Below are 27685 nucleotides of genomic sequence, written 5' to 3' on the forward strand. Positions count from 1 at the left end.
TCTTTCTTCAACAGCAGTGACAGCATTTCATGGTTGTTAGCTACTCTCAGAAGATGAAGTAACCTGATATAAATTACCTATTGCTGCAAGTGCAACAGAACCTGTTAGCACAGTAGTCACTTCTAGAAGGCTGCAAGTACAGACTACATTATTACAGGTAGAAGGTTTTCTATCATGGCAGAAGTCATTTTAATATGGCATTCTCCTCAAAAATTTTTCTCTATGGCTATTAAAGGGTTTTTCCCTGCTTCAGTAGCCCACATCATGAACAGTGGACTACATCCTTGTCCTAACTCTCACATTGGTGATGTACAAAAGCTACAGCGAGACCACTCGGATGTCATTCTTCCAGGAGAAACCAGAGACAACGAGGATTGAGAACAGCAGTCAAAGTAACGGGCAACAGCCAAAAGAATGGACTGCTCCTGGTTAAATCCGCATTTAATTGTTGCTCATTGCTATTCATTTACCCTGACTGGGTAGCTGATAAACAACATGATAAACCAGCTACTGAGTAAGAAAAAGATAGAGGATATTTAAAACAAATACCTCTACATATTCATCATACTGTGATGTGGATAAGCTATACTCTAAATTAGATGAGAAATTCCTGTATATCCTAATGAGACACAACAGATGCTTTTGACGAACCAATTGTAATTTTAAGACAACATACCTGTCGTTCTTAGCTCAGGTTGCCAGAGCCCAACCATTCAGGTCTCAATGATCTCCATGACAGTTATACTCCCAAGGAACTAGGTAGGGGATACTTCTCTTCCACATATGTTTAGCCTAAATGGATCTAAAATTTCTGTGTGTCACTTTATTAGGAAGTGACTGACAAACTAGAGAGAGTTTTAAGACACCATAAAAGGATCGGGCAAACTCAACTATCATGTAAAAACCATCAAAGGACTGGACTGAACTGAACTGAAATACAGTAGGGTTTTTCTGAACATAAGCCAACACTTTTTCACTGCTCTGGGTGACCAAGCACTTGCACAGGTTGCCCAGAGACGTTGCGGTGTCCCTGATCGTGGAGATATCCAAAAGCAGTCTGGACCTGGTCCTGAGCAACCAGCTCTAGATGGTCCTGCTTGAGCAAGGGGTTGGACCAGATGACCTCCAAAGGTCTCTTCCAACCTCAGCAATTCTGTGATTCTGTGAGAAAGCAAGAGATCGCTCCACTTTGGAAACAGTGTACGTAACACAAATGATGCAGTCATAAAGACTAATGTATTTCTCAAAGGCTGTGTGAAACTCATAGGCAAAACATTAAGGTTTCCCCTTCCCCATCAAGCTTCCTTACCATGAGATCTTCACAGACTGTGGAATCATCCTTCAGGCATCCAAACTTATACTAGGAAGATGCTGAAGGGAGTGCACGGCAGGGATGCCAGAGAGCCTCCCTGGAGACTCCGTGAGGTCCATGAACATGGAAATGCTCTCTTAATGCAATAATGAGAGCACTGCCAAGATGCCCAGGAGGAACCCACATGTACTTTTAGAGGAGGACAAAGTAATTTTAACGTTTTCAAAGAGCTGGCCTCTGAAAACAAAGGTGAGACTGCTGCCCTCCAGGCCGGCCCCGCAGCCCCCTGTGCAACCCGGCGCACTGTCAGCGGAGCCCTGCAGATGGCTGCAGAGCTCTTCCAGCTCCTACCTGCGCTACAGCAGTGGGCACTTGGAGGCAAGGACACTGGCCAGTCCTGCACTGAAGGAAGCAAAATTGTTCTCCTTTCAAAAGATGGACACTTCTCTCTATGCTGCCTTTACTTCTACCCAAATATAACAGCCAGTCACCTGCAGGCTGAATATCGCTGTCTTTAACCTCACAGAGATCCTCCGTTTACAAGTTTTCCCACGACGACAGCTGAAAGACAGAGATGCTGCGGCCCTTGAATGTGACAGTGAACTCTTCGTACACAAGAACAATTTGTTGCTCAAGATGCTTTTCTCAACAAGGGTCTGTAGTCCTAAGAAGCTGTTATGGAGCAGATATTTGAAAAGATGTATCCATTCCTCCTCATGCCCACAGCAGCCACATCTTCTTTTTCCCTTCCCGAGACTCCCACCTAACGGCGTCGAAGGTCTCGCAGCCTTCTTCTTATACCTCACATCAGGATCAAGCACTGTTCCTAAAACAAGCCACCTTTGTCCACCGTCTTTCCCTTAAACTCCACCTTTAGCAATGAATCCTTTAAAAAAAAAAAATTAAAATTGAGATCTCCATCACTTTGGATGCCCTTCTTCCTCCGAAGCCATGTCTCCTACTTCCTTCTCCCCTCTCCAGTGTTACACAGCAGATCTGTGTAGCGACAGGGGGTTTTGCATCACAAAATTTTGTGTGCAAATCCTTCCTCTATCTCGAGGGATTCATGAGTTTTTCTGTGTCTACCTTGTATCAGTTACATGCTTTGAGCACAGGGTAGCCTGATGTCTTGCAGGTCTCTCAACAATTATGGACAGCTCCCCATCACAGGCACACTGACATTCAGTGGAATTCAGTGCCCAAGTCAGACCACTCTCCTTGAAAATTCTGCAGTACGATACCATTTCCTCGTAGTTTATATTTACCTGGTCCCTTTCCAATCTATCCATCTGAATCAAGTAATTGTCTTCTAAGAGGGAGTCAAGAACTTATAATAGACACCGGCTGCCCATTCTCTTTTAATCCATCCAATATTAGACTCGTTAGTCATCAGGATAACAATCCTATTTGCAAATCAGCTACCTTTATCAGATAACCAGTGGGACCTAGTACAATATCTATTAGTCCAACAATATCACAACCAAGATATATAACTGGTTCTGTACAAAAACCTTTCTTCTAATCCTTCTTAAACTCAACAAGACTGATCGGCTTTTATTATTCATGAATTAATTTTTAACTCTTGGTCCAGCAGGGGAATTGAATCTATAACATTTTGCAGAGACCGAAGCAAAGTAACAGTATGTTGAAAAAGTAAACCAGCCAAAAGCAGGCATTTTTTCTTCTTTCAACAAAGAATTAAGAGGGTTGAATCTATTTTTCCCTAAACACCCAAGGGAAAAGTCTAAGGAAAATTAGCACATTCAAACACATATAGATACCACATCACTGTACTGTGAGAGCTTTTGGTTTTGTTTCATAATTATGTTATTTTTTAAAGGCCATGGAATTAAATGTTAGTATTTTAAAAAACAAGTCCATGTTAGATTAGGAAATCAAGAAGGGAAATTTCAACAGAGACAGTCCATATTATGAGAGAAGTAATGATCATGGGCAGTGATTAGGGTTTATAGTTGCTCTGTAATGACAGTCCCCTAACTTTAATTGCTAGGAAAAAAGAAGCTGCTCTGTAGGAAAATAAAAAAACACTTTAAAAAAGAGTAAAAATACAGTTGTCAGAAACACTGTAGGTGATGAAATTAAAAAAACCTCCAAAATATTTCATAATCAAATAACCTTTTAAGTTATTCCATAAGGGGAAGCATACTTTATTTTGTGTCTTACTAAACCAAAATTGCATTTAAAAAAAAAAAGAGAACATTTCCAAAACCACCAAAAATTAAATAAACAGATAAAAGAAATTCCAAATCACTGACTTTTATGGCTATGGCATTTAAGCCCATCTTTATCTTGACAATGGTATAGCTGGATCTATGTTCTGCATACTGTTTTTCAAATTACTCTCTAATAGTCCATTTAAAGAAAATCTCTGTTCCTTTTTAAAAAACACCAGTTTACTGATTTATAAACAGAAGATCTAACTGTAGTTATTTAGCCGCACCTAATCCTATATAATCCATAATAATATATATTCCCAGAGAAACACCCAGTTTTTTCAGCGCAAATGTTCTAGATGATGTATTTGTACAGCATTTTACATTTACTAAACACCTTCTATGTAAGGCCATGAACAGATTTACAAGCTTGAATTAATAAAGACTAGAAACAGCCTTGTGATGAAGACAGACAGTCCTATCCTTATTGCTTTTTCATTTGTTCATTTATACACTAATACACACAGAAATACGTAACCACATGCAGAAAGTCTTGCGTATGCATCCTAAGAGACACTGGATGGATGAGTGAAAAAGTACACTATGCAACATCAAATGAACACTTGATTATATATAAAATTATATAGTTTATATACATGTGTTCTGTTAAATCATAGTGTGTGCACGATTATGTAAAATTAAGTGCATACACACACCCCTGACAGACATCCATCCATGCACTCACATATCTCTGTATGCAAGATAACTCTTTCCTGTCCTACTTTGGCACATCCTAGTCCTTCACAGTGTGCTTGGTGCCCCTACACAACTTGTACCAATTATTCCAAAGGAGATGCATCTGGCATCATCTATGTAAAATAATATCTATGAATGCGTGATACACTTAAACATCATCTTCATGAAGTCATATTTGCTACAACCTATTAAGGCAAAGAGAACCCACGGCAGGTAAAGTCATCATCCTCCACAACGCCCAAGCACCACAATGCAAGTTCCCATGTTGGGATTCCCTTGGCTGTGAAGGTGAGTCTGGATTGTACCAGACAGCTGTGGCCTCCTCCCTACCGCAGTCCCTGGTCAGGCTGCACATCACTGCTCGAAGCCGCTGTTTGACACAGGTGTACGGAGAGCCCTGATCCAGCCAGGTACCTTTGCACTACTGACTAATCTGATAACAAAAATTACCTACTGTAGAGTGTCAGGCAATAGGCACCAATGATTTTTAGAATTTTTTTCAGTGTCTCCCTGTACCATTACCCCCTTAGCCTACAAAAATGACCAAAAAAACCCCCAAAAACCCCCTTATCAACAGAAATACAAAAACTATTAGGAAACTGAATTAAACTCTTAAGGATAAAAGCAGAAGCAACATCATATATGTCTGAAAAGGAACTGAAGCAGGACTGAATTTATGTGTTCTAAAGAATTAAATCACTCTTCCTCTACAGCACTTTCTGAACTGTTAAAACTAGATGGCAATCACATGCCATACATGGTCCAGAAACAAAGAAAAATAAAATGACAGCAAGTCCTTAAAATTAATGTGTAAATATAAATTGTTTTTAAAATTATAAGCAAAGCATGTAGAAAACGTATACACTGAAAATGTGTATAGGTTAATTCTGGTTGTGTGCACTACAAATAAATTTTAAACCAAATCCCCAAAATCGGTAACGTCCTATGTTCTCCACCGCTATGTTGCCACGTCTGTGAAAAACTCATCTAGATAAGTGTAATTTCTTAAATCATGAAACAAATATGTTTGAGAAATAGAAACTTAGTTTAACTGAACAAAAACAATACAGAAGACTCTGGAAAAACAAAATCTGTTGAAGAATAATTCTTTAGTGTCCTTCAGCTCTTTAATTTTTTAATACGGAAAATGATGTAAATCTCAGTGAGAAATTTGGTTTGTAATCATTCATGTCAGTACATTATAAAAAGTACTTGCGGACACTGACAGAAAATCCTATTTCTGTTTTATTTTCACCCAAGCGCTTATACGTCCTTAAAATTATCATCTTCATATGCAAAGTCATAACAGGAGAATTGAACATTTTTTTAAAGCTGTTCTTTTGACCTTTGTCTTGAGTGAAAGGACAGCGAGACAATACACTCACCAGCATTGTTCACAGTGACGGCTCCATCACCGGAGACTGAGGGCCATTATTACAAAAGGGAACTTTAAAGTGACATGAGAAAAAGGGGAAAAAACCCTAGAAAATAACACTTCTTAATAAGCTGTATGTACAAGCCCCCGTTCAGACCGGCAGACATACAGCAAGAAGAAATCTTCATGTAAAAAGATCTGCAGTAAGATACAGATAATCAATTCAAAACAAAAGGTGCTGTAAGAAATTTTCTCCTGTTATGCAGGATACTCTAAGGTGGAGGTCCCACTACCATCACCCACATTATAGGCTATGCTAATTTAAGAAAAATACATAATCTTTATTAAAATACATGGTAAATCAAACACAATGCAGGAATGGAAAAGGAAAATTTGGACAGAAAGAAGGGGTTCTCATCAAACGCTCTTATCCTACCAAGAAGAAACTAGAATAGGTTTCCTTTTCCTTCCAAGCCTTCAACAGGATGCAATATTTGAGAGATGTCCTTACCGTCACGACAAAAAATTGTATAAAAAAGGCCACCCCTCCCTATATTTAACTGATTTCCTTTCACATACAGAAAAATGCAAGAATAAATAGAGTTCTGTCCAAAACAGGAACAGTCCTATCACAAATTTTATTGCAATTTCAGTCTTATCTTGAAAACAAAAAAGAAAAAAGAGACGATTAATATGAAAAAGTGAAGTAGCCCCTTTCTGCTTCCTATGCACACATAAGTTTGTGACTTTTTGAACTGATTCTGTGTTGTTCACCAAATCCATATGGATCAGGAATATCTTTTGTAGGACAAAGAAGTCATCCTAAGGCTGACTAGACTGAGATTTGCCAGGATTCCATAAAATGAATAGGATTTGTTAGATATTTATTCCTCCCCCATTCAGAAAGGGAGTGCAAGAAAATTCCGTCTCAGCAGGGACAGAGAGCCATCGCAGGTTGTGTGATAACAGCTTGCCACCTGCTTTTTGCAAGTTGTCTCTGTGAAGTGCAAGGGGCACTGAGTAGTAACGTTGCCTGTGGTGATAGGAATGCACTGAACAGCTCAGTATGCAAAAGCACTTACTGGTACACAGCGCTCTTCACAAAGGGCATTGCAGAATGCTTTCCAGGCTGTGTCAGAAGTGCTAGGAGGGGAAATATTAGTGCATGTGTCACAGGAGGAACATAAGCACTTGCTATCCAAATAAAAGAAGGTATAAGCAAATACGGGTACGATACTGCTCATAGCCAAAAAAAAAAATGGGGGGGGGGGGGGGAGGGGAGGAGGAATAAGACAGGAAACTTAGCAGCAGTCACATTAGAAGGAGCATTTCTCTGCAAGAACAGCGAGGGTTAACAGTGACATATAAGCTCCGGTCCAGTCAAGATAGGGTCAAATGATGTGCAGTGAAAGTTTCAAGTCCTCAATCCCCCAGAGCTTGTTTGCTAATTACATTTGCAATTACAAACATGACAAATATATTATTATACAGTGCGTTCCACCTTGAGCAGACATGTTTCTCCTCACGGACAGTCACTGCCAGCAGCCAGACTCTCAAGCACTGGAAGAATCAAAGGGCACTGTGCTCCAGCTGCAAGCATCATTTTTTTGTGGGCATTTCTATTTCTCTGAAGAGACAGGGCAAAGCTTTAGAGAGAGGCAGCATAAAAAGGATGGAAACAAATGCGAAGAGTAAGTTATTACAATTTAATTCCTAAGAAGTAAAACTTGCCAGGTCAATGGCTATTACTAAAAAGAGTACTAAATTGTGTTCTGTTCTCAATGACAGGCACAAGGCACTTTATACATGCAAGCTACATAGAAATGACTACATTCAAAATTCAAATGCAGCTAAAACTCAAATGCAGCAAAGACAGAAAGAAATCAAGTGTTTCCTTTATTTTTTGGCAAGGTCACCATAACTATCTACTGCTAATATCTTCCTTATTAAGTCCCTTCACTAAACAAACAACCATTCTGATTCATAGTTTGTCATGGAAACTCTGATCTTTCCCTCTTTTTTCCCCCAGTTTCTAGAGCAGCATTACCTAAGAAGCTCACTGCTGGGTTCTGGGCAGATGCTGTATTTACTTGCTCACACTGCACAGACTAAAAATTCTGTTGTGCTCCCTGGCTGTAATGCTACTGCCAGGAGCTCCACAGAATAAAGAACAGGTCTGACTGGGAAGAATTTCCTACTTATGCAGTCTGCACTGGAATTGGGGATGTGCAGCACTGTGACCCCCAACTCCTAAACCAAGGAGCACAAGTTAGAATAAGAAGTTGGGGAAAGGATTTTGGCTTTTATATTCAAGATTTGTCACTACTTTTTGCTTCTTTTACTATTTCTTTCCTTAATTAAATCTCTCCTAGACATTTTACACGCTTTGGAGAAGTTCTACCTTGCTCCTGACAGAATCCGTAAATTTCATCTACACTCACGTTTAAACCTTTTACCTTCTCCCTGTTTCTGTTCCCTATGAGAATTTGTATTCTTCAAGCCCTGGGAAATTTTGTAAAGACACCCACTGACACAATGCACAAAACTTCTTACTGAACCTAAATAATTTGAAGAATACAGGTATTTTCAAACAACATGAAATTCAGAGCTGTAGTGACAGTACAGAACCAGGGCTGGGAAATAACAGCGGAAAGGGCACAGAGAGTAGAGCAACATTCTCTTGGAGAGGAAGAAAACGGGATGTGAAATCTCTATCACAGCAACTTTCTCTGATGCAATCTCTCCAAAGTCTTTCCTCTCTCAGGCTAAATGCAATATTTATTGATTACTTCAAATCAATACAATGAAAAAATCCTATTTTTTAAATATATTGATCTTTCCATATTTCTCAATAATTGATAATGATTAGATCATGTTTACTTTTAAAAGTGGAATTAGAAGAGGAGGGAAAAGTTAATACAAATACTTTAAAGGTACCGATTTCCTCATCAGCTCCACGCTCACTAAGCTTAGTGTAGTGAGACCCCATTTTATGATGGGAACCTTGTCAGAAACCCAGTAACTACACCAATTCCTTATAGAGGTTTTTCAATTTATTCTGTCAACAAAACAAACAACTCCATCCTATTCTCTCCAATTAACAACTCCTCCCAATCCCAGCCTCTGAGATATATTCAGAGCAGACAGTTGCATTCAGATTCTCTGACTCAGATTTCCTCCCATTCACAGAATATTGAGATTTCCAGTAACCTCTGAAATCCAGTCACATTACTTCAGTCTGCGCATTAGAGTCAGTGACAGCAGCTTTGTTAATTCTCTGCCGCAAGATCTGGAATTTGCTCCTTCATTGCCTTAAAATTCCAACACTATACCTTTCCATCTCTCTATCAAATATGTAATTTATTCCTTTCAACTTTTTCCTTCTGTTCATAAAATATTTTTTATTTTTTTTACGTCAGTGACTCACATGCCTTTCTTGTACATCAGAGGAAACAGTGTAAGAGACCTATCATCTGGCAGGATGCTCTCATTTGCCAATGATTTTTATTTTACCTTCATAATGGATCCTTGGTCAGTTTCTGTCTGTCATGTAGAACATTAACTAGAAACAGAAATGGCAATTTTGTAGTGCTATCAACATTTCTAGTGGCAGAAATGGCAGTTTTCTGCCTATAATGAGGCAGAAAACAAATTCTCTGATATTTGGAAGTTAATACGGAAAAGTAAAAATGCTGTATTCTACTCTCCTCTGAAAGAGCCTTAGGTTTGCGTATGAGAGAGATACAACACCAATGCTCCATATGACCATACATATGCACATACATATGCACAAACAAATATTTACAGATGCACACGTGTGCTTGTGTGTGACTACAATGACATATTTTATATGGCAGAGTGTACATCTGTGGTGTCTGCACACGCATTCCTTCCTGCTGTACCGCAGACAGACGCTGTCAGTACAGTTTAACTAATGTATTCTCACCATATGCCCTCACCTGAGAGACAAACTGCAGGTACAAATCATTGCCTTTGTTAATTTCCCAATTCCAAAATGCTTTAAACAAATTCCAATTCATACAAAAGCTTCTTCCTTGGAGCTGCATCGCCTACCCCAGGAACAATTCTCCCAGAGGTCAGTACCAAAATGTAGTAAGCGGCTGCTAAAGAGCGGATTTCTGTGTAAGAAAATAAATGCATACATGGCCTTAGAATACATGCACAGGAGGTCAAAATTAGGAAGAAGCATTTTCTTACCCTCCCTGAAAGATTCTGCACTGAGAAAAACCACACAACCTGCTAATCAGAACTTCCACAGGTTCCTGGTATAATTGCTTAGATCAGTACACACAGGCAATGGAAAGGGAACTTTCACTGCTTGAGGAAAATAAACACAAAACCTGAAGAACAAATTAGGAGCAAGGAATTCCTTTGTTTAGTTTTTGTTCAGATTCATTTTGGGTCTGACTGTTACAAAAATTAAGATCTCATCAAACTTCAAGGTGAAAGGAGTCACCTCTCCTCTCCTTTGCCTTGTTCATTCTCTCTCTGTTTCAATAATTATGAGGTAAAATACAGTTTCCAGGGAAGTGTATGGATCATATATTGAGTGACCACATCCACTTCTCTTCCAATATTTTAGTCTTCCCCATATTTTTTCCTATAACTTAACAAGCAACTCAACAAGAAGGAGCAGTTTGCAATATTTTTAAACTTGTTCCAAATTTAAGGTTTAATGTTTAAAAAATGCCATCCGCAGAATTAAAAGTGGCATTAAAAAAAAAAAGAAAGAAGATAACTTAAAATCATTTCAATAGCTAGCAGTCAAAACAGTAAATCAGTGCAGTAAGAATAATATGCTTACACAGCTAGTTAGGGATACAGGCACAAATACGACACCTGTATTTACATTGTATGTTCACAATGTAATTGTGTTACAGTGGGAGAAAAAGATGGTTAAACAGATATACACTGGGCCAACTCATCCTCAGCTACAGGAATGCAATGTGAAATCTAGTCTTAATAAAACCAGAATGTAAATCAAATCAGTACCTGACACACTGCACATATACCTTTATATATATTGTATTTTTAAAGCTGCTCACATCTTACTTCTCTCAGCAACTTTTTTTAGACTTTTCTGCACTCCGTTAAATTAAAAAAATTGAAAAAATTGAGGTTTAAATATTCTAAATTATATTTCTCTATTTTACCAAACCTCGACAATGTTAAAGAGAAGGTCAGTTGGCACACAGAACCAAGCACCTCTTTAAACAAAGAGCTCTCCAACAGTTTCTCATCTCAAAAAGCAGCACTCTCTGTCTGCTGTAAAGCCATAGGGGCTCAGTGGCACTTCCCCCAGGGCCACCTTCATCTGTCTACTCAGCAGCCAAGGAGTTGTGCATATGGGTAAGGTGCACTTGACATTTTTGAGAGCTGATTTAGAGCCCATGAAAAAGTAAAAATGGTGAATGGCAACACAACATGCAGATTACTTCTTACTGTTTTCATGTTGTTTGAGTTCCTTTTCTCAATGCCAAAAGTAAAAAAAAAATAAAAGGAAAAAGTTAAGAGACAATATAGTAAGTGATGAAGATCTAGCTTTTCATTGTAGCATTTCGTTCTTTTCTTTTTTTTACAAAGGTAGATGCATCTTCTATTTTTGCCTTAATGTTAAGACTCCCAGCAGCATACAGAATATATTTCCCTTAAGAAACTGTTTGTTTATTTTTAATTCAAAATGGAGCAGCCACAAGTGCAGCACCAGTGGGGAAAAGAAAATCACATGGGTTAGATTATTAATTTCTATTAACAATACTAAGTCTCATTTTAATGAAACTGCTGGAAGCTGGGGATTAAAGGAAAGAGAAATGAGTGTAAAGACAGATGGACTATCAGAAAACAAGATACAGAAAGACAAATAAAAGCTGAAATGAAGAAATAGAGGTATTTGTGGATGATTTGTTTGATTTTAATTATTTTAATTCTACTAAATACAATGTGTTCTTAAGACAAAATCAATGAAATAGGCAAAATTACTTTATTCCCACCTCTGATGACACCACAAAACCTGCATAGGTGACACACAGATTAGCATGCAAACACACAAAAGAGGAGTCTGCTCAGGGCGAGATTTATTAGAGAAATGCATTTAAAATTAATTGTTCCAGTCAGCTGGATGTAAATGCTGAAAAGGTTTTGCCTTGTTTCCTAACTTCCCAACAGGACCAAACCAACCTTAACACACCAAAGTGATTTTAAACACAGCATTACCAGGCACAGCCCACTTCGGAATACAAAGAGCAGTAGCAGATGCTAAGGTATGAGCCACCAGTCCCAGCTTGGGATGTCTGTTTGCCAGCCCTCCGACTCACTCCACTCTTTCCCTGGGCAGGCTATCCAAAACAGTAGTCTGTGGGAACTTGAATTTCCATAGTGCATTTCAGATGAAAAGCAGACTTTTGAAATAAAAGACAGTGCTCTAGTGGATCTGCTTCATATAATTTTATATGCACATCTCTTTATAGGCACCTTGTAATTCATCTAATAAAAATCCTAGCACAGACGGAAAGTAAAACTGCGCAGAAAGGACTGTCAGCACTCACTGTTAGCTGCCTGTTCCTAGGAGATGAAGCATTAGAGGGAGAAGTTACACGGCAAGAAAGAAACACACCAACACGCCTACCCTCCCCGCCAAGTGCTGTTCCGCGGACTCCGCCGCACCTGTCGGCGCGGAGGTGCACCCTGCCCTGCCCTGCCCGCGGCCGGCCGCTCCGAGACACCCGGCACACGCGGTGCCCCGCGGGGGCGGGCGGCGGCGGCTCTGCGGCACGGAGGCAGCGGGACTGCGGGGTCGCTGCCCCATCCCACCCGCAGCGGGACGCAAAGCCGGTCCCAGCCCGCCCCCGGCCCGCCCGGTCCCGGCACGGCACACTCACTGGTTGTGGTAGCCGAGCGGGTCGGAGATGCACAGCTCGGAAATGTCCATCAGTCCAGTTTGAGCATTCCCGGTTAGAAGAAAAAAAAAAAAAAGGAAAAAATAAAAGAAGAAAGAAAGAAAGAAAGAAAGAAAAAACACAAGGTAACAACTAAACTGCAGCGGGCTGGGAGGGCAGGGAGCGCCGGGAAGAGGAGCCGGCCCGAGCCCGGCGGCGGGGCAGGGGCGGCGGGCGGGCGACGGGAGGCAGCGCCGCTCCGCTCCGCACCCGCGTGCGGACACACTGACGGCGGCAGGAGGCGGGCGGCGCGCAGGACACGGCCACGGGGGATTTCGCCGCCCCGAGCCCCGCTGTAGCTTTAACGCCGGGAGACGGATGGAGACGGCAGGGCGGCTATTGGCTCCCTCGCAGGGGCTGGGCTTGGAGGGCGGCTGGGGGAGGCACGGCCGGGGGGGGGCCGAGGGACCCGGCACCGCAGCGCGGCCGGCGGCACCGCGCAGCTCCGGCCCGGCACGGCTGCGCTGCGCCGGGACGGGAAGGGGCATCCCGGTCCGGGGCCGGAGGAGTCGGGGCGCCGCGGGGCTCAGTGCGGGCCGGCAGCCGGGCTGCCCCTGGCCCGGCGGCGCGGGTGACACGGGTGACACGGGAGCGCAGCTCCGGCTCGGTCCCGCCGCGGGAGCGGTCGCAGCGGCAGCGCACGCGCCCCTTCCCTCTTCCCCACTGGTCTGTCAGTCGTGGACAGCGGCTGCGGAGTTCAGGGTTGTGCAAAAACTTGAGGTAAAGGGTGCCCCGTGGACTATTTACACGGGCGTGCCGGCGGGCGCAGCAGCCCACATGCTCAGCACAGGGCACCAGCGTGCCACTGGAACATGCGTGTCCCAGGCACTGTTACATGCAAACACACGACTCCACAAACACGCACTTCGTGCACATGCACAGACTCGCGTCTCAGCGCGGCACAGCCTAATCGCGGCACTCGGAAATCTGTTTTCCCGTACCTATATCCATTCCCACAAACGTGTGCAGAAGAGCGCCCGAATCCCGTTTCAGAGCAGTGTAATTTAGATATCACTTCAGTGCAGTTTATGAAACCACACTGCAATAAGTCAGTGAGATCAGACATTCAGGATAACAGCACATATTCCCAGGCACAAAAAACATAGCTACAGACCCTCAGAAATCTTCACAAATATCAAAACTGCTGCACACAACTAATTTCACGAAGCACACATTTTCAAAGCTCTGCATATGTACCGACTGCTGCTAGAGTCCGTGTGCTTTCACAGTTCCTGCACACGTTTTCACGCTCACACAATTGCTCTGCATATTTACAGCCACACACCAACACCTATCTGAAGGTCCCTTTCCATAAAAGCACACGAACCTCTCGGGCACATGCCTACCACACAGAGTCTTGCACTGAACGCCTGACTCACACAGAACTGCACTAAAGGGTCTGTTTGCTCCTTGCTACCTACTCTCTGCCTCTCATACTGCACTCACAAACCTCACTTGTGTCTCTCCTATGCTTCTAGTTCATGTTTAGATGTTTGCTGCTCAAATATATAAAAATATCCTTTACAGGTAGACAAAAACCAGAGGTCATTCTAAAACAAAATATGTACAATTATACCTGGATAAAAGCTTTGTTCTCTTATCTCAGGCAAATAAAATTTTAAAAAGTAGAAATTAGGAGGGTATTTCTAAATATAAAACCCAGAATGTAATTTGAGGCAACGATGTACAACACCAGGAGAAGCAAAGGGCAGACTAGAGCTTTTTGGATGACGGGGGTAATACAGCATAAAAGAAAATTCAATGTGGCTCAGCTATAAGCAATAAACACAAGATAAATTAGGCTACAACTTTTCATACAATCAGTATTTGTAGAAACTTGAGAATATTCAGAAAAGAGGAATGCCCAAATTCAAAGCCAGTGTAACTACCTTCTCTACCAGAGATCCTAACAAATGCATATAAACTAATGGTGTGCCCCAATGTCTCCCCAGGCCATGTGAGGACAAGTTCTCTGATTCTGATCACCTATATTTAAAGAATGTCAAGACAGAGATCTTTTATGGTAAAAGGTATACATGAAGACAGGACAGAAAACAGGTTAGTTTAAAAAATGGAGACAGAGAGAAGACATATCCAGTTTTAAGAGTACAGCAGAATCTGATTACCTGAATGTTGCAGGTGGCACAATTCATATTATACATTTTTCCATGATGCAGAATTAATACAAGTGAAACACATATACATATACCTTTGTACACTTAAGTGATATATCATCAGAGCAGAAACTCTAAGATGCTTTAAATGTTGAAGAGACAAGAGAAAAGCTTTAGCAAGGCATTAGCATTAGGAGGGCCCAAGATTGTAAGGAATCTCTCTAACCACATCGGAGAACACCTGACCAAGTAGAGGCAAGGACAAAACCAGCACCGTTGTGTTTCCAACAGAAATCTGAAGCCAGAGAGGACTGACTGGTGACTTAGTTGCCCCATGAAGAAGATTCCTGTTGCACAGTAGCAAGAGAGGCAGGAGGAAGCACACAGGGTCAGGGTCTGGGCGGACTACAGTTCAAGAACAGTCAGGGTGTTTGCAGTGAGCTGATTTTGACAGAAAGCAATTTTCTTCAGAAAGGTGCATCCTGGCTGTATCCTGACTGGGCAAAGATTAGCTCTGGTGTAGGCTCTCAGTGAATGGGAGACCAGAGTGGGAATGGCTTGGCAGGCGGGTTCTGCTCTCCCAATAGCTGATGTTTTAGTTTTGCTCTTTAACTTTTATCCAGGCTGAGGTGAGGCAAGCAGGGAGCCATGAGATTGCCTGGCACAAGGTCCACAGGGCTGAATTAACTGATATAAACAGTACAATAGTGGGTTTGTACTCTGGAAATGGGCTGTTGCTGACAGAGGACTACCTGGGTGAAGTGGGCATTTGCAGAATGGTGCAGAAATGTAATATTAATCTCTTCTGACCCAGTGCAAATGGACAAATTGAGCTTCCACTGCCTTGAGAGTAAGCTGTGCAGAGGTCTGACCCTTCCTTTCTGAGAAGGATAGAAAGGAACAGTCTGCTGGCTGGGCTTGATCTGCCAACCTGAATTCCCTAAGAAAGAGAGCAAGAGTCCTGCAAGCTGATTATGGAACCTCAGAAGGCTTCATCCTTTGCAAACATACAGCTGAGCTCTTCTTACAGCTTTAGCCAATTTCTCTTCCCTCAAAGAATAAAGAAGGAAACACTGATCTCAACATGGCTATCCTTCAGATACATGTGGTTTGTAAAATAATTCCAGGATGAAGTTAGAAAGGACTGTAAGATTAAGCTGGTAGATCTGGAAGCAGAAGAACTCTGTTAGGGTAAACCCAAGGCAGAACTCCACATGCAACAGAAGCACTAGGCTTGGTTTGTGAGCACAGCCTTTGTTTGCTGCCCTGACCAAATCCTCCCCTGGAATTGCTGCTCTCTCACTGCAAGAGGGGCAGGAAACCATCCTGGCCAACTCAGTCTGTGGCCTCTGAACAGAGCTTACCCACAGGTGCTCCGGTAAGTGCTACCCTTTGGGATGACTTTCATAAGGCAGCCGCTGGCTTTTGAGGTCACCTGTTCTCTTCACACGTTGTCCCAATGCAGAGCAACAATGTTCCATCAATGTTAGCCTTGGACAGATCACAATCAGAGCACTATAGGCTGATGGACTGATAGGCAGTATCAGTTCTTTGAGACATGCAATATGGAAAGAAAAGAAATGAAAGAGAGAGAAGAGAGAAGAGAGAAGAGAGAAGAAAAGAGAAAAGAGAAAAGAGAAAAGAAGAGAAGAGAAAAGAAAAGAAAAGAAAAGAAAAGAAAAGAGAAGAAAAGAGAAGAAATGAAAGGAAAAGAATGGAAAAGAATGGAAAAGAATGGAAAAGAATGGAAAAGAATGGAAAAGAATGGAAAAGAATGGAAAAGAATGGAAAAGAATTATGAGATATGTCTCTAATTTTCCTGGCTCTTCCAAGATATAATGGATAGAGACTTTATTTGAAGACTTTTCCCCAGCCTTTAATGACCAAAATGACCAATCTGGTTTTGATAAACTATTTTTTTACTTTTTAAAAAAACTTTTATCATGGAATAAGGATCAACGGATCAACTTTCCAGCAAGTTGACTGATTGATTGACAGAAATTTCATTTGCTCTAATATAGGAGTAACCTGGAAATCATGCCAAACAAACTTGATTTCACTTGTTGATAAGCTTCCTTTTTTTTTTTTTTTTTTTTGGACTAAGGAAAATGCAGAAGAGGAAGAAATCTCGTTACTTTCAGAGTTTGGGATGGATTTTTTCCCTTTTGTGAAGGCTCTATTATTGTATTTTCACAAGTGAGTGAAATGCTGTCTGTACAGGGCAAAAAAGATAATAATTAGGAGACCTAAACTGGGCAGAGCAGTTTTGTGTACACAATTTTTAATCTTGTCTGCTGGGAAAAGAGGAGTTTGATGACAAGAAATCTTTCCCAGCCTCTGTCTCATTTAAGTTACAGAGGGGTCATTGAGTTGAATTCCGAAGACAAGCCTTTCACACCTTTGAGGGCAATAGAACTGCCTGACTTCACACAAGTCACTGTGTTGCATGCCCTGATCCCTCTGCTTTGCAGGGCTAGTAGCCCTAGAGAGAAACTGAGGTACTCTGAACACAGGTCCCTGATGCCTGGTAGGCTTTTTACAGACCAGTCTTCTTTATTTTGGGCTCTATTCTGTTTTCTCTTACTACACCCAAACACAACAGTTTGTTCTCCCCACCAAAAGCAATGTCTTCTTTTCTACCAAACTCCAATAGATTTTTTTTCCCAAAAAATCATATTGGCCTTGCAAACAATAAGCTTCCATCTAAAGGTATAATGATGAAGCTCAACATCTATTTAAACAGAGAATAGTTTTCACATTGGGATTTTTCAAACAATGAACACCCATCTGAATATCCTTAGATATACTTCAAACATTACCTAGTCGTTAGAATGTGTTATAATTCACAACTTATAGACTGCCAAATCCTACCATAAAGAGGTTATGTGGCTTTCCCCAGATCAGTCTGAGCAGATCTGTAGCACAAGAGTCTGAATACAAGTGTCTTAACCCTTACTGTCATGCTTTAAATGATGATTCTCTGTCCCAAAACTGTGACCTTTCCTTAAGTTCTGTGCTTGGATACAATGATGTTATGAGCCTTGAGGTAGGACAAACATAGTCTCTACATTGCTGATGAAAAGTCAAGGCTTTCTTTTAATAACCTTTTGTTTTGTTTTGTGGTTTTTTTGTGTAGGGCCAATGCTGTTTTGTGTGGTTTTATACCCATTTTTGTCTTTGCAGTGCTAATAGCAGGACTCAGTTCTAGAGCAGACCATGTTCCTGCTTACATCATAAATGAAAGCTCACTGCAGAGACACACATGCACAAAGACAAAGGAAATCTAACTTTTGTAAAATTAAAACAGAGCATCAGAGTAAGAGCCAGAGTATTTTACCAATTGGGAAAGAATAAAGGCAATCAGAAGAGAGACATTTTGTTCCAGATTATGGAAGAACTTGTAATAAGAAACATATAGAGATGCAGGGGAGGAAATGATATAGCTGGGATTATGTCTTCTGCTCTTTCTTGCCTCATCAGTTAGCTGAGGTATTTGATAAGAACTTCTATCCTACTTGCCCAGAAATATAGCAGTGTATCTTTCTTTCATGTTTTGGCAACCTACCCCTTAGTCAGTCTTTGCCTAACACTTGTTTAACTAAGTGGACAGAAATCATCCTCAGAAAAGATAGGTACTTAGAGAGGTAGGTTGATCTTGTAGGCTTAGAAGACTTCAATGAAGAGCTGTGATCCAGCTCTAGCTTTGGACCTGTTAGTGATTTTTTTTCTGTGATGTAATACACTAACCCTCAGCTGGGCTAGTCTGGTCAGGGAGAACATGGCCAGGACCTTGACTGAAAAGTGATCTTTATTCACACTCACAACTACACAATTTCTAGCACAGTAACTGCTATTTCCTATATTCTTTCAGCTGCAGCAAAGCAGAAATTAATCCTTCCCCATCCATGATCCTAGGTATCCAGAGGGCAGCAGCTGGGCTATTTGCTCAGCTACTGGGAGGAAGGAGAGAACACAAGGCATCAAAGAATCTTTACCTCTGCTTAGCTGTTGGAAATCCTCCATCACAAGCATGGCCTTCCTAGTATGGCAGTTCATCCTGTCAGATGGGACATGAAATCAAACAGCATCTTTTCAACTTTAGCTTTCCTAAAATAACACTAGCTTCAAATACACCAGCTTCAAGTCCTGTATTGCAAAAGGCCAAGGAGGATGGTCAGTAGAACAGGGGGTGCTTGCTCATTGCTCTGATTTGGGGAGATGATTAGCTGGTTCCCTCTCCAAGCCCATGCACTCCAAGCCCACCCATTCTAATCACCCTAGGACCCTAATTTTCACAGTATAAGCTTACTCACTGAACTGGTCGAAAGAAATATCTTCTTGTCAGGAGAAATAACAGTTGCTTACTCTTATGCTGCATGTCAAAAATGAAAACACTTTTGGTGTGTGCATTGATAATGTCAAGTGTCTCAACCCAGAAATGGAGTGGGACTTAAAGAACCAAAACGCTTCAGAGTTACTACTGTTAAGGAAGTATGCTTGCTGAGGGTTAGCCCGTGAGGCTGAAGGTTTCCAAGTCTGTGATGGAAACACATGCAAGATATTATTATTTCCCAGCAACAGCAATAAGGTGGCTGCAGTTTGAATATTATGATATGACAAAAAACTGGGTAAGTGTGAAGGTTCCTCTTCTCTGGGTTCTCTGGGTAGGCAACAGAGTTCTTTTAGAAAATGAGGTAGGCAGTTATAAAGAAGAAAAGCAGTGAAAGGACTTTTCTTCCCAGGGTGTAAGGGATGAAGAAAGCAAGGATTAAAGACCTTCCTTTCCCTGCAGGAACCTCCATCAGTCCTCATCTGGGCACAGTTGATAGAAGACTATTGACTTCACCAGGTCAGCCAGGCCAAATACAGAGGAGCTCACCAACAGTGGATCTATACAAAAGTATTTAACAGTGTGATGAACTTGAAGGTCCCAAGTGACATTAGCAAACTTGATATAGTTTCTGTCTGGAAAAAGCAGAGATATCAGATGATCAGGACTGCTCTTCTGGTTACGTTCTCCAGCCTCAGAATATTCCAGTTCCTAATAGTAATGGACTACAGGTTTTGGCTAGAACTACGTATGACGGGCCAGCTTCACTCTGATATGCTGTATCAGCAGCACAACAACCTCAACTCTCCTCTGCTCTGAATCTCCAAACAGTTCAGTTAAGTACATGACCTTTTTTAAGATTTATTCTGTACTAACTTGAGTGTTTGAAGAACAATGCAGATTTTTTTCACAGCTCCCTCTTGAGTTTATGTATTACTTGAATAACATTTATTTCACTTGTTGGACAAGAGAAAATTGCTGTGACAGATTATTTAATTAGACAACTTTGCCAACAAATCCCATCCCAAGCTTCTTAACATACTTTTAACTTTTGAGTACCATCGTGAGATACATGTCTGCATCACATTCAGATACCTTCAAGTAAAACGCATTAGGAAATCACTGTCCTACAAGTCATTAACATTCAAACACTGTGCCTACACATCATGAATGATGAAGTTTTTGCTGCACATTTATGAAAAATAAAGAGAAAAAAATAACAAGAAAAATAATCCTTGCTTATACCACAAAACATCACAGGCAGGGCAACTCAAGACCATATAAACATGTTTGCTTTAGCAACACAATATATGAACTTACAGTGTCAAGACAGCAGCCAGTCATGAAGAGACAGATGCTGGTTACCAGAAAAAAAGCTCTTCCATGCAAAGGAAAGGAGAAATTTCACCAGCTCAGTTCTAATTCTGTTGTGCAGCTCTATGTATTCCAAAAGACAGCGATCTCTCTCATGTGTGGAAGTGTTACAGTGCAGATACTGTAACACAATGTATCAAACAAGGAGGGCTGTGGAAAAGAAATATATATGGACCAATTCCTGATAGATGTTTCAGAGATGTTTATTTCTCCAGCTGCATGGCTGAGGATCTGCCGAGGAACTGCTACAGTCACCGGACCCGAGGGTCCTTCTGCCTGCACAGGGGAACACAAAACAACCAATGGGGAACGAGGCTGAGCAGGGGCAGGGAAACCCCGTGTCTGTCCCAGGGCCCCTCTCCAGGACCACATGGCAGGGGGGGAGGGACCCTGACATTTCACCCATTTATTTTTAACAAAAAGAGATTTAAAACTTAACATTGAAAACAACTGGACAAACATAACAAGAACAGTTTTGAAACAAAATAAGCCACCCTCCTGAGTCTTTAAATGTCCAAACAGATTCTCTGGAACATCTTAAGGCTGACAGAAGGGAGACAGGACTCTCTGAGCATGCTTTGTGGGGAAACTGAGGCAGGAGAGGGTTTAATTTTTTCCCTCCCCCTTTTCATCCCCCACTCAGCATTGGAAAGGGATTTTTGGGGAAACAATAGGCAAAGGGGTTTTGTGAGGGAAACCATGGATGAAAAAATGGATTGGGAATACACTGGGGGTAACAGGATATAGGGTAAAAGGGAAAGGTGATATTAGGAAAGAGAGACTGTAGGGGGGGCTTATAATGGAGATATTGTCTAACATGACTACGATTTTTAGCATATATACTGCCTTTTACAGGTACACCATCAGGCCCAGTGACCTCTGATGCTTGTAACCCTTTTCTACCTTGCACAATTTTGACTTCCACCACTTCTCCATCTCCCAAGCTTGGGATGCATTTTTCAGGGTTGTTCCTTTTAATAGCAGTTCTATGCACGAATATGTCTTGCTGGTTGTCACATCTCATTATAAAACCATAATTTTGTTTAACATTATACCATTTTACTATTCCTAAAACCTTAGCTATGGTGATCTTTCCCTTTTTCTGAGTGGCTGATGTTTTCTGTCTCGCTCCATTTTTGCTTTCTCTTTTGCTTTCGGTCGCTCCCATGTTGGAATTGCCAGGACTGCTGGTGCTGCCAGGGCCGCCGGAGTTGCTCGTGCCTGCGCGCTCTTCCCGGGGCTGCATTCGGGGCTGCGCAGGCCAGGCCGGGCCACTCTGTTCTCTGTGCGTCGCCACTTCCAGGCACTGCACCCACATCTCGGCCGGGCCCCCGAGCGATGACGCCCCCGCGCCCTGCTCCAGCGCGTGTTTCGGCTGGGCGCAGCTCTGCTCCACCGCCACCGCTGCCAGCTGCTGCCTGCATGTTGCCCCTCTTGGTCGGGCGTTCACAGGGCTCGCTCCACCATGCCCTGCGCGGGGCCAGGCGGGCACCACCGGGTTGCGCTGCTCCCACTGCAGACGGGAACTGCCTCGCTGCTGCTCGGAGAGGGCTCGGTCCATGTGGCACGGTCCCTGAGCCAGGCTTCCCTTCGCCAAGATACAGCTGACATTGCTCAACAGTCTCGGTAATTAAATAACAGTCACAAAAATATTCTTCTATCAGCATATATTTTGACTCAGAAATTAACTGTGTCCAAACAGTGTTCCAAAAGTCTTTGGTAAGAATTAAATCCCAAGAAACACAGAAAAAGTTCTTAAACAACCATGCCAGGAAGTGTTTCAGTTCCTTTTGAGCTTGAATTAAGCTAAAATTTACAAATCGTTGTTCAAGAATCTTTTTGAGTTTAAGATAAATGTCCATATGCGTCTCTGAGAGCCAAGAGTCTTTCCATAGTTCCTCCATAGTTTAGATATGGAATAGCAAAACAAAAACAAGAAGAGGAATCCAAAGTTTCTTTACTCACACATCAGTCACTTAGGGATCGGGGATCATCCTGCCCGCATTAGCCACCATTATGTGCGGATACTGTAACACGATGTATCAAACAAGGAGGGCCATGGAAAAGAAATATATATGTACCAATTCTTGATAGATGTTTCAGAGATGTTTATTTCTCCAGCCGCATGGCCGGAGCTCTGCCGAGGAACTGCTCAATCACGGGACCAGAGGGTGCTTGCCCGCACAGGGGAACACAAACCAACCCATGGGGAACGAGGCTGACCAGGGGCAGGGAAACCCTGTGCCTCCCCCCCAGGGCCCCTCTCCCAGGGCTCCATGGCAGGGGGGAAGGGACCCCGACATGGAAGTACAAGCCCCTGGATGTCTTTGAAAAGATCTTATTGAATGAGTTACAAGTCTTAAAATTTCTCAGAGATCCCAGCACAGAGGAAGTTGTGGGCAGCAGTAAAGTCTTCTCCTGATAGACTTGAACATGTGTCACTGTATTTCAGCAAAAATGCCTTCATCCTTCAAAGTCATGTGTTGCCAGCTTCACCGTTCCCATGGCAGCAGTAGAAAGGATTACTTTTCAGTATCATTGTTAAGGCAAACTCAAATCTCAGTCCCACGCAGTTGGAGGGTGACTTTGGTGCTGCAGCCTCCTAGCAACAGGTCCCCTTGGTCTCCACATAGCTTACAAAAGAAAATCCAGTATTGTTTTTTTTGCTAATCTCTTGAACACCTTTATTTTAGTGGTGATCAAAGACTACCAGTGCCTCCCCTCTCTGTTCCTCTGTTGAACATAGCCATCTTCTACTAAACATTTCCAGTCAGCTGAACTCAGTAGTACTCAACTCATCTTTTAGACCTCACCCCTCAACATCTCAACATTTGGTAGTAGTTCATAACTACTGCAGTCAGCAACCCAGTAAAGGGTAGGCTTTTGTGGCATAACTTCCAGAAGTTGTTGCTACCAGGTTTGTCCTGGGAGCCCTACAGTCTGGGGACAGCAATTCTCCTTGTTAAACCCATTGCTTTTCCAGAGTACCAAGAAGTTAGACAGAAACAGGACAGAAGGAAATTGGGAAAGAAAGACTGTCACTGCTTCAGATACAGAGGTCCTTCTAACGACCAATGATGTAGCACCCAGAGGGCCCTGCCCTGCTAATGAGATAGAAGGTACCAGACAACAGTACTGCCTTGAGATGCTACTTTGTTTCTAGGCTCATTTCATGAGGATACTCATTAAAGTGACTGGTCAAGGGGGATGGTTAACACCAACAAAAAACATAAGTCATTACCCATCAACCATTTGGGCTGAATCAGCCCATTTGGCATTGTAACCGTAGGCAGGGCAGCTGCATTCCACCCAGACAGACTAGTGCTTCTTCCAAAGGTACTGTAGGGATGACAGTCATCAGCCTGCAACACAACACAAGGCTCTGCTAGTACATATCCCACGGGATACCTGACCAGCACTGTAAGGATGTTCAGAACATGCCTTGCATGTCCTACTGCCAGGCTGGTAGGTTCTGCTGGTAGAGGTAGCGCTGATACTTCTCTCTAGACAAACCTAGATGACACCCATCAGAGGAGCAATAAATATCTCCAAGGGTTGCATTAGGATACTGTCTTGGGGTGACTCTATGATGTGTATCCCCTGTTGCTGCTCTATGCCCAGAAATTAATTTTGTGCCTTTCTGCGCCTTTAAAGTGAGCCCAAGAGGGGGGAGAGAAAAAAACACCAAGTGAACTTTTCAAAGCTTGTTCAAGGACACAGACACACACTCCTCTGCGTTCTGCTCCTGCTGCAGCAGCAAGAGCGGAGGAAGCACCCTTCTTGCTTTTCAGACAGCTTTCGGCTCCTTTTCTCCGGAGGGAGATGGAGAGTTGAACTTTGTTTTCCTAGGACTTCAGTTTTTCTGTTCTTGTCTTTTGGACTGTTTCAACATCAGAACACATCGAGAGAAATTTCCACCGAGGCCCCGGAGGTGGGCCCGTGACCCAGCTCCGAGGAGGAGGAGGAGAGAGATCACATCTACAGAAGGACTCTGAAATCTTCCCAGGTTTCTCTCCATGGCAAGAGGTTTTATTATTTAGCATTATTATCCTTTTCCTGTGTGTTTGTTAAATAAATAGTTTTTATCTCTTTCACTTTCCTCCGAGGAAAATTTCTTTTTCCCGAACCTGGTGGGGGAGGGATGGTTGTAACCTGCCTTCTATCAGAGGATAATTTCCTCCAAATTTGTCCAAACCGACACAGATACAAACCAAGAACATTTAGATTTGACTATCCACTTGCTATTTAAGGAGCACTTTTTCTTTAATCTACTACAGTTCATATATACAAAGTACAAAAGAAACAATATAAGGTCTAAATATTTATCAAGCTGTCAAATGCCCATTAGTGAAATGCTGTAAGTCAGCTGAACTGAAAAGTGAGAGCCTACACTCCTAACTTATGTACCCAGAGTTTTACCTACACACTGTGGAGCAAGGGATAAGCACTCAGATGTCTCAGTGATTAGCTCTCCCAACAGCAAAATACATCCCAAAAATGTAGTGTCTTAGAGTAGTGTAAGAGTTATTAAGTGTTTGTAGGATGTCCATGAGCATCACATGTGTCCAATGCTCTCAAGCAAGGGTCAGTGCTATCTGCAATACCCACAGAGGTGTCCTGCAGAGATTTGTCAAAATAAGTTGTGGAGCAGCCTGGGAGAACCGGAGAACTGTGGCTTCACTGGCACTACTGTACTATTTCACCCAGCCAAAACTCTTGACACTATATAAATATCCCCCAAACCCTTCTCTCTAAAAGAAGAAATTGTTCCTCTAAAACTAGTATGAGAAGCTGGGTCATCAGATGAGGGCAAAATTGGTTTAAAAGCCATTAAGAAGAAAGCAACCTAGGCATTCAGGAGCAATCACAGCTGCTTGGGCTGATCAGGAGAGACAGAGGGAATTATTTATTTATGGACTTCCTGCTCTCCCTGAGCGGATGTCTCCACTGGGGAATCTTTAAGAGGAGTGGGGAGCAGGAGGCAGGTGCTGCTTGGAATCCTCCAGAGATTTTCCTGGTCTGGGCCTCAGGAGAGTTGAACACAGTTCATGCTCAAAGCATCCTGGAGCCATCAACTTATCTTTCTCAAAGCAAGAAAGGCAAGCAAGAGCATCACACAGATCTCTGCTGGGATGAAGCACATGGAGAGCCCCAGGCACCCAGACTGCCATGCAAGCTTTGCACAGCTTTCAGCAAGATCCCTTTAGAGCAATAGTGCTTGAGTACACAGCCATTTCTATCTTCTCGTAGTTCAGCTGCTTCCCTTTAAACACAGATCAAGTGTCTCTAGGGACCCAGCAAGCATTTAACAGACCTGCCTGATGGAAGGACCTCCAATGAGAAAACCAAGACCTGAAACTCCCACTAGACATCCTCAATTCAATCCACATCTGAGAAAGCAACCCTGAAGTTACATGCAACCAGATCCTAACTGCACAGAAAGCACGTCAGTCTAGTCTGTATCCACAGCTCACCTAAATATTTTACACTTAAGGGGAGGGAAAGACTAGCAGAGTAAACACGAAGAAATATGTGAATTGAAAAGGTCAGCATGGAAATACAGAATTATTGATATGTTATCAAGAATCCTTTTGCAAGATACAGTACTGTCTTTCTCAATGCGATTTCTTACTGTTTCCCAAAAATGAAGGATGAGGAGGAGTTATTCCCTAAAATCACAGTTGATAGTCTTCTCTCAGTTGTTCACTAAAAGAACACCCTTCAGTATTCAGAGTTGATCCTTCATAAGTAACTAAAAAAATCTGTAGAGACAGACAAGCAGATCTGCCCAGTCAGCCAGATCTGGCAACTATCTTCTTGTTCTGGCTTTGGTCAGAGGACAAGAGAGGGGTACAAGGGCATGGAAACTATCAACCTCTACCAGAATTTTTCACTAGAAGATGTTGCAGAAGAGTAGTGTTACAAGAGGGTCACTGATGGGGACTGAACAGATTATGTGAGTGGTGTAGCCTGCACCGTATCAGTTCATGTCTGTCTGCAATTCATTACCGATCGAATGTCAGAGATTGAGATGAAAAGGGCAGGAGCAGATGGCAAACTACTGCTTTAGACACATCTCATCCAACTATCCCAGTTTATTTCTGCTCCGCCTCTGCTAGTATATCTTGCATTACTCCACAGCAATAATGTTCTTCCTTAACTCTGCTCTCAAATCAGTACATTGTTTTGTACCATTAAAGCTGCTGCAAAGGCAGTTGTGGTAGCAAAATAACTCATTAAGCATAAAATGCTTTGGGAAACCTTTGAATAGGAAAGGACTGAAGAACAAGAGAGTATCATCTTCATCAAGATCGGTGATCCAAGACAACCTCAATATCAAAAAGGCACAAAATCTAACCATGAGGGTGTTTTAGCAAGTCCTAACTCAGCCTGCCTCCTCCCCAGTCTGCTCCTCCCCACACATAAAGGGATTTCTGCTACTTGTAAATATATAAAACCAAATTTGTTCTCCCAGTTTGTATTCCTCCAAACAAAGGGCAGTAAAAAAGGGATCCATTTTCCATTCAATAAAATGGGTCTTATTTGGCCTCTCAAAGGAAAATTCTTTTGCTGCCCATTCAGAGACAGATTACGTTTTTAGAGTTGTGTAACCTTTGTCTCCCACTCTGGGAAGTGCATCATTAAGCACTGACAGCTACACAGCCCTGAGAGGGGACTGCTCCAGAGATGGCAGCATCCCCCAGGGAGCTAGAACCAGCAAGCCAGGGATCTTCGGGGAGCTGTTCTGCTTTGACCGTTGACTTGTGGCTTTACAGGGCCAAACCAAATACGCTGCTAGTCCATAAGTGCTGGGGTTATTAATTTGTGTGCTTTAACATACATTGTTTGGGGAATTCAATTTATCTCTTACTTTGCTAAGTACAACTTTAGGTTCTAAAATCCTGCAGAGTATGTAGTATCCTTTGCCCCCTCATGCTCATTTGCCTTTTTTATTTCCCTTCCAACTTGCTAAAAGGAAAAAAAATCCATTTTGATTCTGTTCCTGGCCACTTGACCTTGCATTCAGAGTGTGGCACACCAACTTCCCCTGCCACAATGGTCAGGTTACAAAACCAAAATAAGAACATTTGCCTCCCTGCTGCTGGGTGCAGGCAGCCCATGATGGTATTAGTGATGCCCAGTGTTCACCTCCTCTCCTTGCAGGCTTTCTTTGCATGAGAATGTTACCACAGTATAATTCAAGGTCCAATTTGAAATAGATTAACTTAAGCAGGTGCAAGAGGCACTCATTACTATTGAAACTTAATCTGTTTAGACAACTAATGAGCAAAAA

The 27685-nt window shown here is 42.3% G+C and overlaps 1 protein-coding gene across 2 annotated transcripts in view; it reads right to left on the reverse strand.

Annotated features, from left to right (window-relative positions):
- ESRRB (estrogen related receptor beta) overlaps positions 1 to 27685 on the reverse strand; it is a 135474-nt gene that overhangs the window by 74899 nt on the left and 32890 nt on the right. The window contains exon 1 of one of the 2 annotated variants that reach the window (XM_048306101.1): positions 12517 to 12754. The exons of the other annotated variant lie outside the window; for it this stretch is intronic. Within the exon in view, the coding sequence (XP_048162058.1) occupies positions 12517 to 12566 (50 nt within the window). The 5' untranslated portion in view covers positions 12567 to 12754. Of the gene's footprint in view, positions 1 to 12516; positions 12755 to 27685 lie in introns of those variants that run through there. 2 annotated transcript variants of the gene reach the window in all.

Source organism: Corvus hawaiiensis, chromosome 6 (assembly GCF_020740725.1).
Source record: "Corvus hawaiiensis isolate bCorHaw1 chromosome 6, bCorHaw1.pri.cur, whole genome shotgun sequence".
Lineage (NCBI taxonomy): Eukaryota > Metazoa > Chordata > Aves > Passeriformes > Corvidae > Corvus > Corvus hawaiiensis.